This window comes from Saccopteryx leptura, chromosome 1 (assembly GCF_036850995.1).
Source record: "Saccopteryx leptura isolate mSacLep1 chromosome 1, mSacLep1_pri_phased_curated, whole genome shotgun sequence".
In the NCBI taxonomy this organism is placed as follows: Eukaryota; Metazoa; Chordata; class Mammalia; order Chiroptera; family Emballonuridae; genus Saccopteryx; species Saccopteryx leptura.
This window is the reverse complement of record NC_089503.1, coordinates 14,610,964-14,623,741: the sequence shown is the minus strand read 5'-3', so window position 1 is coordinate 14,623,741 and position 12,778 is coordinate 14,610,964. Positions and strand designations below refer to the sequence as shown.

Here is a 12,778-nt window from a genome sequence, read left to right as displayed (position 1 = left end):
CAGCCCATCTATATCCAGTTCCCAGTGCTGTGCACATCCTGGGATTTGTGTGTAACAAAAAGGGTCTCTAACAGATCCTTTCATTTTAAGAACTCTTGGGTCTTATAAAACTAGAGTTGGGAAAAGCAAGGACTATTGCCAGATACTCAAGCATTTTTATATCTTTTCCTTCCTTCCTTCCCTCCCTCCCTCCCTCCCTCCCTCCCTCCCTCCCTCCCTCCCTCCCTCCCTCCCTCCCTCCCTCCCTCCCTCCTTTCTTTCTTTCTTTCTTTCTTTCTTTCTTTCTTTCTTTCTTTCTTTCTTTCTTTCTTTCTTCTTTTGAGTAGGGGAAGCAGACAGACTCCTGCATGTGCCCTGATCGAGATCCACAAAGCAAGCCCATTAGCTATTGCAACTATAGCCATTTTTTAGTGCCTGAGGTGGATGGAGGCCATGGAGCCATCCTCAGCACCAGGGGCCAACTTGCTCTAATTGAGCCTTGGCTGCAGGAGGGGAGGAGGAGAGAGAGATATATAGAGAGAGAGAAGTGAGGGGGGAGGGGTGGAGAAGCAGATGGGAGCTGCTTCTGTGTGCCTGACTGGGAATTAAACCTGGGACATCAACATGCTGGCCCATCATTCTACCACTGAGCCAACCGACCAGGGCCATATTTTTATTTCTTTGTGATTGTAATGCACTTGGAGTTCTCTTGAATTTTAGCAAAATAAAATTTTAGCACTGAGGGTGGGGTCTCCAGTGTTGAAGAGATGCTGCACAAGCTCTGAGTTCAGTGTGGCAAGGCTCTAGACCTAGGAGAGTGTGGCCTCCAAGGCTGATCGTGAGGAAACTAAACTAAACTAACTGAGGTTAACCTCTTGACAACTGATCCATGGGACTGTGATGCTGAGGAGACCTTGGAAGTGGGCCAGGTGTATCCTCAGGGCTGCAATGTAACTAAGGGAGTCTCTCTCCCAGATAGGTAACAGTACAATCAATTGAAGAATGATAAGAACTCTGAATGTATCAAAATTCTTATGAAGATTAAATGAGTTAATCCATGTAAAACATTTAGAGAAAGGGCTAACTTATTGTAAGTGCTATATCAGTATGTCCCATTATTATATCTTCATTTTTATGATCTCATTTAATCCTACCACAAATTTGTGAGGTAGATACTATTATCATTCCCATTTTACAGATAATGAAATTGAGGTTCAAAGAGGAAATGTTACCTGCCCAACTCACACAGCTAATAAGTAGTAGTTTGAGATTCAAAGCCAGGCAGCTTGACTCCAGGGGTGGAAGTACAGAATCAAGGAAGAGGAAACCTCACCTAAATATAAATGCTGCTTATTACTTCTAAATTCTTACTGGACATTCTTCTCATGGTAAAGAGCATTGTGCTACAGCTGCATGTCATGCATCATAATGAGGCCCTGTCCTCAGAAAGGCTCACACTCTGGATATGAAGGTAAGCATGAACCCAGATAACCATATATCCAGGCACTCACAAGGCTCCCCAAGGGTCTACTACAGAAGGACTCAAGCTAGAATAAACCAGCCTCAAGGTTCCAAATTGGAACGTTGGGTTACTGTGACCAGATTTTCTGAGTCAGACATCAGGACACTTGGCCAACAGAAGATTGCATGTTCTAGTTTTTTACATATGTAAAATGTCTTACAAAAGTTTAAAACTAAGTCACTTTGGCTAGACCTTAGTTTCTTTAATTGAAGGAAGTTAAAGTGCATGAAATCAGTTCAGTTCCCACAGTTAGAGACTGCTTGGAGGTCCCACTCCAGCACCACGGGGGAGGGGGGGTGTTAGACCTGAGACCATCCCCTCACAGAGTCACCCCTTCCTCATTAACACCTTCTTCTCCAGCCCCATGGCCCTCATGAAACTGGGCTTGCAACCATCTCTCCTGCGTTAGGTGCCCCAGAGACAGGAAAAATAAAGCCTTTTGATATATTCAGCATTGAGAGACCAATTCTTATAGTCTCAGCTTTGTAGCTCTAGAAATGTCACAGTTCACATCCATTCAATAGATGTTTTATGAACAACAGCTACATGCCAGATCATAATCCCCCGAGGTACTAATATGAATCAGACCCAGTTGCCAACTTCAAAGAGCTCATACTTGAGTAGGGCACAGACAAAGAAATGATGTCATAGTTCCAGGAAAGAAGTACTCACCCAGACATAATTGGTACTGGTAGGGCTGGCTCAAGCTGCCCCAAATCATTGTCAAAATCAGACACCACTTATTAACTCAGAACCAACATGACCAACAGCCTTGTGTTGGCTAGTAGGTGTATTCTCTCTCTATAGAAAAGCCTCTATCCAAACCTATTTTTTTTCTCAGAAGAATAGTCTATCGGCCTAAATTTGGAGCATAAAGAAGGAACTGGACTACTGTCATTAAGAAATCAGACCTGCCCAGGCAATGAGAATATTCAGCTCAACTGAGACACCCTATTCCTTATAGAGGATGTACCACCTTCCTTAGAAACTAGGGCATTGGCTATAGAGCAGACATCCCCAAAGACAAGGTAGTTTAGTTTAATCTTAAAAATGTCAGAGTAGCATTAGAGCAGAAATGACAAAACCAATGAGTAATAAAGTGAGAAGGCAGTTTGCAAATTTAGAATTTGCAAATTCCATTATTCTGGCATAAGCAAGAAAGAAGACCCTCCAAGGGGGTGACCTGGTTCTCTAGAATGCTGAACAGGAAAGCCTATGCCTCAAACAGTCCCTTCCTTTCACTATTTAGAGACTCAGTTTTGTCTTATACAACACTCCCTATTTACTAAGATAATTAGTCACATATGCTTTAAGAGAAAAAAAACACAGCATTATTTACAGGGATCTCTGATATTATCTTAGACACAGAGAAAAAGACAATATTGGTAGAAGCAAAAATAATAGAGAAAGGAGGATGAGAAATTCAAGCATGGATGCAAAGAGTAACAGGGTGGGTAGAGGTAACCTGAAGACACCTTGGGCTGCTGAGAGCCTATAAGTCATGATGTTAGAGTGCAGCATGAGACTTCATGGTGTGGGAATGAATCTGAGGTGGGATGAGGGGAGAAGAAGAAAGTCCCATAGGGTTACTGCCAACAAATTTTTACCATATTTGTGGTTTTTTCTTGTGTGCTTCAGGGCACCTCTCTGCCTTCCTTCTGTTTGTGGATACAAGCTGCATGCAGTGCTGGTGCCTATTAGAATATATTGATAGAAGAAAATAGACACAAAGAAGAGGTCCTGTCACTCAGGTCTACATGCTCTGAAACACCTGGAGTCTACCAGCGACCCTTTTAAAGGCTGCTTTCACCTCCTTGTTTCTCAGGCTGTAGATCAGAGGGTTCAGCATGGGGATGACCACAGTGTAGAAGACAGATACAACCTTGTCTTCTTCCAGGGATGTGTCTGAGCCACTGTGCATATACATGAAGATGAGGGTCCCAAAGAAAAGGGCCACAGCAGTGAGATGGGAAGCACATGTGGAGAAAGACTTGGCTCTGCCACCTGAAGTCTTCACTCTCAAAAGGGCCTTGATGATGAGCAGGTAGGAAATCACAATGACCAAAGCATTGGCCAAAATCACAAAGTTGCTGAAGAAGACAATGATAACTTCACTGTTTATTGTGTCACTGCAGGCAAGCTTCAGCAGGGGTGGGAGGTCACAGAAGAAGAAGTCGATCTGATTGTTGTCACAGAAGGAGAGGGTGAAGGTACATGTGGTACGCAGAATGGCTCCTGACATCCCGCAGACGTAGGCTCCCAACACTAACCTCCAGCAGATTCTGGGATTCACGGCCACAGTGTAGAGCAGTGGGTTGCTAACAGCGACATATCGGTCATAGGCCATCACTGCCAGCAGGAAACACTCTGTACCTGCACAAATGGTGAAGAAAAAGAACTGGGCAGCACATTGGCCATAGGTGATGACCATCTTGCCTGTGGCCAGTGTGGCCAGGATCTGAGGGGTGATGACTGAGGTGTAGCAGGCATCCAGAAGGGAGAGCTGACTCAGGAAGAAGTACATCGGGGTGTGGAGCTGGGCATCCAGTTGTATGAGAATAATCATCCCCACATTCCCCAGAATGGTGACTAGATAGAAATTCAGAAACACCAGGAGGAGGAGAATCTGCAGCGTGGGGTAGCCGGTAAAGCCCATGAGAATGAAGTAGGTCACTGTGGTGAGATTATTGTTGCCCATGGATTCAATGTGGACTTTTGATGAGAATAAAATGAAGAAAAAGGAGGATCTCAGAATTGAAGAACAGTTTCTTTCTCTCTCAGTGGAAATCAAGTTTATATTTTTGGACTAATTTATTGAATTTTTTAGAGAAATTCTGTACTTGACTGATTTTCCTTGGACATCTATGTTCTTTTATATTTTTTGGAGTTGAGTCATTAGCTGGTGCTTCTGATTCAAATGAATTCTGGTTTATATTTGGAAATTTCTGTGAAGACAAGAGACACATGGAGTCTCAGATTTGGAAAGAACCTAGTCAGCATCTGTTCTAATCCCCTTTGGATGCTGGAGTCTCCTCTACTGCATACTGTTCATGTGGTCATCTGTAGCTATGTGACCTCCATCTGTGGACAGCTCTACTTGTTAATTCTGGTTTTGAACCTGGATTCTCTCATTCTCTCTTTATCTTACACACATTGGCTTATTTATTTATTTCTTTTACAGTGACAGAGAGAGAATCAGAGAGAAGGATAGATAGGGACAGACAGACAGGAATGGAAAGAGATGAGAAGCATCAGTTCTTTGTTGTCACACCTTAGTTGTTCATTGATTGCTTTCTCATATGTGCCTTGACACAGGGGCTACAGCAGAGTGAGTGACCCCTTGCTCAAGTCAGCAACCTTGGGCTTCAAGCCAGCAACCTTTTGGGCTCATGCCAGCAACCATGGGGTCATGTCTATGTTCCCACGCTCAAGCCAGTGACCCTGCTCTCAGGCCAGATGAGCCCAGGCTCAAGCTAGCAATTTGAGGGTTTCAAATATGGGTCCTCCATGTCCCAGTCCAATGCTCTATCCACTAAACAACCTCCTGGTCATGCACTGGTTTAGTTTTTACCCCTTCCACATACTTTTGACAATTTAAACCTTTCTCATGAAAATATTGCAGAAGTTAGAAGATGATGAATTTGTTCTTTATGTTGACTATTCCTTCATATTTCATGTTGATATATATTTTTTCTAATTATTTAATTATTCATCATGTGGTAAAAAATTGCTTAGTCACATGGTATGAAGATATGTTGGTCAAGGCCACAAACTTATAACTAGAAGATATAAGTTCTGAAGGTGCAATGCCCAAAATAGTGATTATAATAAACAGTATTGTAGTAGAAACTTCAAAGTTACCATGACACTAGTCTTTAATTTTTCTCACTACAGGGAAGATTTAATAATCATGGCAAAGCCTGACCAGTGGTTTTGCAGTGGATAGAGTTCACCTTGAGCATAGGCTTACCATTTTGATTTTGGGGTCACTGGCTTGAGCCTGGGATCATCAACAGGAGTCCATGATTGCTGGCTTGAGCCCAACATTGCTGGCTTAAACAAGGGGTCATTGTCTTGGCTTGAGCCCTATAATCAAGGAATGTATAAGAAGCAATCAATGAACAACTAAATTGCTGCAACAACAAATTGAGGCTTCTCATCTCTCTCCCTGCCTGTCTCTCTCTCTCTAAAAATATTATGGGATATAATAGAGATGTTAGTTATGACCTAGTGGTAATCATATCATTGTATACAAATGTAACAAACCAACATGTTGTACACCTGAGACTTATAAAATGTTATTGCCAATTATATTTCATAATATTAATAAAAAGATAAAAGTCTTTCTCTCCACTTAAGTATTTTCAACTTTAATTTTGATTTGGGGGTTTCCTCCAGCTCTAATCAGGGGTTACTATTAAAAGGGAGACATTAACATATTATATAAAACATGATTTCTTTGGACTCTCCCTTCATCCCACTTCAGCAGCACAGTCTGGATAACTTTCAAGCTGGTATTGTTAGCGTATTTATTTATTTATTTAACTCAATGAGGAATTTAAATGTCTAAATGAATTGGTCTTAAGTCACCCAGTTTAATATGTGGAAGATCTGTGGTCTGAATGCTAATAATTTGATGACATATTCTGAACTCTTTGCTGTGAATTTGTTTTATAGCCTCCCTACATATTGTCGTCATTATAATGAATGGAATGAAAAATATCTCCCTGTAGTTTTACAGATAATCAAGTCCTTCCTACTTTTATCTTATAAGAAAAGTTGGCTAATTTAAACATCTTTCTCAACATCTAATTCTGAAATTTTCATAGTCCATTTCCTGTCCATCTCATGCCCAGGGTTCCCTCTGGTTTAGGTACAAGATTGTTTTGTGCACACGAGCAGAGGTCAGGTGGCAGATCAGAGTGCTACAGATGCAGCCACACTGGGTTTGTGCCACATATGTGCCAGTCCATCTTCATGTATTAGCTTGAATCCTTCCAGCAGCCCATCAAGTTGGGTTTATCCTTGACTCTTATAAACAACCAAAATGAGGCTAAAAAAGGCTAAAGAAGTTGCCTAACTTGTCACACACCTAAGAAGAAACAGAACCAACACAAATCTGGGACTTCCTAACTCTAAATTCTGTACATTTTCTGTTACAACACACTGTCCTCTTTAAGAGAAAGAGCTACACATACTGTCAACCCAAGTCCCAAAAATTAAAATCATAGCACCTGTAAGACTATTAGGCAAATACTCAACTTCCATGGGAAAAGAGGATTAAGTTTGATTTTGGAGTTTTTTGACGTTGATGTCTTTTCCTCTTTCTTCCACTCGGGTTAAGATAGACTTAGTTTGCCATATCTCATTCTTGGTATGGTCTTGGGAATATTGCTTAACCAAATTAGAGTCTCAATTTTCTCAATAATAAAATGGAAACATAATATGATTTTTGAAAACTTAAATATATTTTTACCTAATGTGGTAGAGTGTGTTTATTTTACAGAAAGACAATTTCTAGAGTATTTCTCAGAAGGAAAAACTTCAGGACTTATGATGATCTTGTTTGAGAAGAGGTTTGGGATGCCAGCAGTTTGGATGGGTTCAGAGTAAAGGGTAGCAACAAGCTCCTTAAACCCAAGACATTTTACAAGAAGAAAAGCAAAGATTTATGACTAGCAGACATTTTAAGAAGGCCTAGGGACAGAAGGGTTGACATCCTCACTTGTAAAATGTTTTGACTACATAATATGTAATATAGAAAAAGAGGAGATCTCTGGAGGAAGTGGGGAAAGAGAGACAGTCCTTCTAGAAGGAACCCTTCAGAGAAAAGATGGCCCCTAAACTGTGTCCTTACTTTACCTTGAAACTTTCTCCCAAACTCTTCTTTCTCTTGCTTCCAAAGGTTGACTCCACTGGGGAGAACAAAGGAGCTGACAAAGTTCACTCTCCTCACCTTATTGGGGTTGGGGCCTCAACTTGTTATTGTCAACATTTACTGAGCTCCTGTCGTGAGTCAGGTGGCATTCTAAGCACTGTAGAGGCTTTATTTCATTTCAACTTGACAATAACATTATGAGAGTAGAATATTTATTTTTATTCTACAGTTGTAGTGACTGAGGTTTAGAAATACTAAATATTTGCTTGAGGTTTTATAGTTAGAAAAAGAAGATGCTTAGATCTTAACTATTATCTCTTTGACCCCAGAATTGGGGTGCTGAACCACTATGGTACTGCTAACACTTTCTAATACTGGTAGTCATATATTAAGCATTTGCTATGTGCCAATCAGAATGTTAAACATTCTACACACATTATCTCATATAATTTTCACCATGGCCCTGTGATAGAGGAGATATTATTTTGTCTTGGAGGAAATGAAGACTCTGAATAATTGAGTAACTTGCTCAGGATGACATGATTAATCAATGAAAAAGCTCAGATTTTAACTCAGATTGTTTTTCCCTGCAAAACAAAGCTACAGTACATATGATCAATCCACTACCAGCATAATTATAGGAAGTGCCATAATTCACAGTAAAGTCTCTTGTCTTAACAATGCAATCTAATATCCCACCTCTGCGCCATAAAACTGTTTATAGTCTCTAAAATTTACCTGGCAATACATAAGCCTAACTGGATTTCATCTGCATGTTTAAAAATATTACTCAGCCTTACTTGTGTATTTTATATAAGAGCTGAAAATCCAGTCTGAACACAATCCCATGAGTTGGCAAGTTCCGATGACAATGGCCAGAATCTCTGCCCAGTTTCACCCTCCCTAGTTTGTGTGAAACTTACTTCAGAGCCAGTATCCACTCAACATCACCAAAGTCACAATTGCATCTTAATTATATGATGAAATAATCCAGTTAGGTTTACTCTAGGTTTCAAATCAAAGTAATCTAAGGTCATTGAAGTATTTTGTAGAAAGCAGCTAATATTAAATCAAATAGATGAATGTCTCTGACAGATTTTAGGTCCCTCCTTACGAAGAAAACCAACCAGTTATTTCAAGTGCTTTTGGGGATGGTCTTGAGGGAAGGCTGCAGTGAGCACAACTGTTGTTCCTGGACCAGGAATCAGCACCTGGGACAGCCCCCGGGGCTCTGGGGAAAAGCCAGCCGTGTCTGGGAGAAGACACTGCATGCAGCAGGAGCTCATTATCTCATCTTCTGCACACACCAGAGAGGATTAAAAACAACCTACAACCCTATCAGAAAGAACCCGTTTCCCAGCCGCCCACCCTACCTTGCCCAGCTCTCTGCCCTTTTCCTGATTTCTGGGGCTGGGCTTCCAGGAGGGCTGGGACGAGGGAATGAAGAAGAGAGGAGGGCACTTGGGGGCTTTCAGTCATCCCCTGTCATGCTCCACTAAGCCCTCTGCTCCCCGCCTCCCAGACATCAGTCAGTGCCTCGAGGCCTGGGTCCTGACTGCCACTAGCCTGAGGACATGGCCGCCCACCCCAGGTCTCCATCCCCCCCTCCCGCAGCCTTATTTTCCCCTTCCCACCACTTCTCCTCCCTCTTAGCATCAGGGGCCTCCCCGTCCCCCTCCACCCCACCCTGGACACGTGGCCCTGGGGATGGTTCCTGTTTGCTCTCGTTGCTTTATGAGAACCAGGGCTCTGCCCACGGGGCTGCTGGGGTCCGCGGGAGGTGGTGACTCCACGGACCGGCCCCCCTGCCCTGGCCTGTTCCCAGGCCGCTGGTGGGGCGCCCCAGGCCGGTCTCAGGGTGGTGGCAATCTCAGGGTGTGCGCCCTTCGCTGGCAAACCCGCTTCTGGGAGACGGCTGCCGTCCCACATAATCACAGACATTTGAGTGTATATATATATATATATATCTCGATATAATTATCAGGGCCTCTTAAGGGGAGAGGGCTGTTTGTGCAGCTGGAGGGTCCCCCCACCCCCACCCACAGAGGGGCAGGTACTAGGAGGTCCTGGAGCTACTGCCTCCCCCAGGAGCGCAGGACGGTGGGCGGGACAGTTGCGGGGGGGGGGCACCCTGCTCCGTGGCAGTTGCTTCCGTTGGCTCTGGGCTCCCGGCAGGGTTCTGAGGCCGGCAGTTGGCAGTTGGCAGTGGGCCCGGTAGAACATACACACCGGTCTCACGTAAACCCTGCACTTGGGGCTCCCTGAAAGCTGAGACTCTTGAGGGGCCCAGGCGAGACCTCCTATTCAGAACAGGCCGCTCTGCCCTGGACGAGCGCAGGGACCCACTGGCCCTCCTGAGATGCTGTCTCCCCGCAGCGACCCGGGCATCCGGGGAGGGAGGGGTTCGACCTGCCGGGGCTGAGACCTCAGGGGGCTCTGCTAACACCCGCCGCTGTTAAGAGCAGTACCCCCTCCCGCCAGGTGCCGCCCTGCCCCATCTGTCCCAGGTCCCACCACGAAGCCGCCTCCCGAGGGGGCGCTGGCACCGCGTCCCACGCTGTCAGCTTCCTTTTCTTCTTGAACGTGAGTTGTCAGGACCCCTTTCACCTGCGGCCAAGTTGGAGAGGGGGGCCGTCTCCCAGAAGCGGGGTTGCCAGCGGAGGGGCGCGCACCCTGAGACCGCCACCCCGAGACCGGCGTGGGACGCCCTCTCCAACCCGGGGCGGGAGGGCCCAGGAGCCCACCCCGCGGGCCTGAGCAGGCTGGCTGAGAGGGACGGAGAAAGCATCTGCGGACAGGACACACCCCAGGGGTCCCTGTGGGCCTGGCGGGGTCGCAGTGCCCTGCGGGGCTGGGCCCTCGGGCTCTGGCTCTCGGGGCTCCTCGCCAGTGAGGGGAGGTGCTGACGCTCCTGTCTTCTCCCCCACAGACCCTGCCAGCATCAGTGACCCGGAGCCAGGACATGTCCCTGTCACTGGAGGCTCCTGGCCCAGCACGCCTGAAGACAAAGGAAGGTGAGTAGCGGAGCCCTGAGTCGGGGTCCTGCGTGCAGCCCCGTGTCTCCCTCCCCTCTCCACCGCCTGCCCCTGGGCAGCTGCTGCCCGGGGTGGTGGGAGGGACAGGGGGTGGCCAGTCCAGCGTGGGGCCCGTCCCCAACCGACCTTGAGCGACCCTTTCTCTCCTACTCAAACGGTGCTCCTGCCTCCTTATGTGTCCTCCCCACCCCGCCTTTTCCTGACAAGACACGTCACATCGGAGGAAACTTTCCAGGCGACATCAGCAGGCAGTGGGCCGCTGGCTGCGGGTACTGCTCCGTTCCATTCCAGCATCTGCATTCTGGAAGCTTCCTTTGGTCCTCCTTGCTGAGGTAGTCTCCTGGCTTTTCTGTCTGTGTCTGCCTCTTGAACCCAAGGCCCCCTTCTTTTCTTGTCTCTTTTGGAGGGAAAACCATTTCTCCAAAGCTTCCCAATCACCATGGGTCACAGGTGGGCCAAGATAATGGTACCTGCTGTCCCCAGGGCCACCTGGGGGGCCTTGGCCGCACATCCCTGCCCCATGAGACGGTGCTGCTCTCCTGTCCCCCCCACCCCTGTACCCAACATCGGAAGGTCGTCTTTGAACGTCCTCTTTTTGCTTTGCTCACAGAGAAGATTGGACCCCAAGTCAAAGACGGAACCAGAAGGCTCAAAGTGACGACCACATCTGACTCCCCTTAATTTCACTATTCCATAAGGACAGGTGATACAGAGAAACATCTTGCTTCCTTCACTTCCATTATTGTCCCCGGGGGTCAGGAATCTCAATGCTGAGATGACCCCACCTCAAAGCTCTTCCATTGGCCATCAGAAGGCCGCAGTAGTATAGGTCATTCGTCTCCTTTCGATTTTACCTTCTCACCTGCCCAGAAACTGGAAATGGCAAGCCAGATCTATGGAGGACACGACCTCCTGGTCCCCGGGGGAGGTTTCGGGCCGTTGATGCCACGCCCTGAATTTGTTTACTCCCTGGACCCAGGATAAACCTAATCTCTCTTCCTTGTCACCCTGTCTCATTCTCTTGCGCTGACGGAGGGCAAGCCGCTGTTTCTCATGCATTTCTGGATCCTTGGAGAGTAGCTCCAAACTTGGCGTGTACACTTAGCACGTACTTGAATAAAGTATTTCACAATGGCACATGCAAATCTTGACTTTTTGTTTCCCTGAAATTAGGAATAAGGGAGAAGAAAGCACGGGACAAGCCTGAGTGCTCAGGGAGAGGGATGGAGGGGACTGCAAGGACTAGGGCGGGCATGTGTGTCTTAGGAAGGGACTTAGGGACACTTTGCCTCCCGGGCCGAGTGGCTGAGACTCAGGACTCACAAGATTGGTCTGGAGGCCACTTTGGGAATTTCTGGTTCCGGGACTATTATTGACCTTGAAGCAACCTCCATGAGTAGGAGTTGTTGCTACAACACGAGGAAAAGGTCAATCCTGTCCTAGCCAGATCAAAGGGGGATCCCTTTCTCTGCCTAGGGTGTGAGGAATTGAGGCAGAGACAAATGGATTTTCATTGTTTATCAACCCACTTTCTCTCTGCACCCTCGCAAGGCACTCTTTCCAGCTATTCCACATGTATATGGGATATAAAACTGAGACAGACCCGTGGACATAGGTAAAAGTGAAGTGGTTACTGGGGGGAGGGGGTTGGGGAGGAGATAGAGGGGAAGGGAAGTAAAAAGGGACGAGTATACAGTGACGGAAAATGATTTGACTTTGGGTGATGGGCACACAATGCAATCCACAGTTCAAATGCTGTAGAAATGTTTATCTGAAACCTAGGTACTCTTAACTGATCAATGCTACCCCTTTAATTTTCTAAAATTGTAAAAAAAAAAAAAAAAAAGGAACAGAAACCTCATATAGCCCACAAAAACAACAAAAAAACTAGAATATTCAACTCTTCCTGGGCCTCCAAGTACACACATTTCTGGATAAGATTCAAATGTGAGGGAACTCGCTTTTGCAAGGGAGAGTCATGCCTCTGTGTGTGTGTGTGTGTGTGTGTGTGTTTGCGCATATGCATGTGCATGCGTTTTTTGTTGGCATTTGTCAGTGTGTTGGGTACAATGCTCTCAACAAAACTATAGCCACAATGCTAGGACTTCCATTGTATCCACTCCCAGACAGTGCCCAGAATTCCCTGCTTTGCTACTGGCTGCACAGAGTTCAGTGCTGACAAAGACGTCATCAGCAAGTCTAAGCACAGAGGAGAGAACACCAGGATGCCTCCAGTCTGGAGTGTCAGCTCCCGCTGAGAGTTTCCAGCCTGCCGGCCTACCCTCCCAACGCATTCTAAGTTCTCCCCTCCTCCTGCCTCCATTCGGCTCTGTAAAAAATCCATCGCTACACAAAATGTCTAGA

The 12,778-nt window shown here is 46.0% G+C and overlaps 1 protein-coding gene across 1 annotated transcript; it reads right to left on the bottom strand.

Moving 5' to 3' along the window:
- Nucleotides 1-3,254: 3,254 nt before the first annotated feature.
- LOC136388610 (olfactory receptor 9I1-like) lies at nucleotides 3,255-4,199 on the bottom strand. Its single transcript, XM_066360429.1, has one exon. It carries the CDS (start codon nucleotides 4,197-4,199, stop codon nucleotides 3,255-3,257), a length of 945 nt encoding a protein of 314 aa, XP_066216526.1.
- Nucleotides 4,200-12,778: the final 8,579 nt, after the last annotated feature.

What these genes read in the sequence shown, in the direction of transcription:
- LOC136388610 (XM_066360429.1), bottom strand. Translation starts at nt 4,199, where the DNA reads ATGGGCAACAATAATCTCACCACAGTGACCTACTTCATTCTCATGGGC.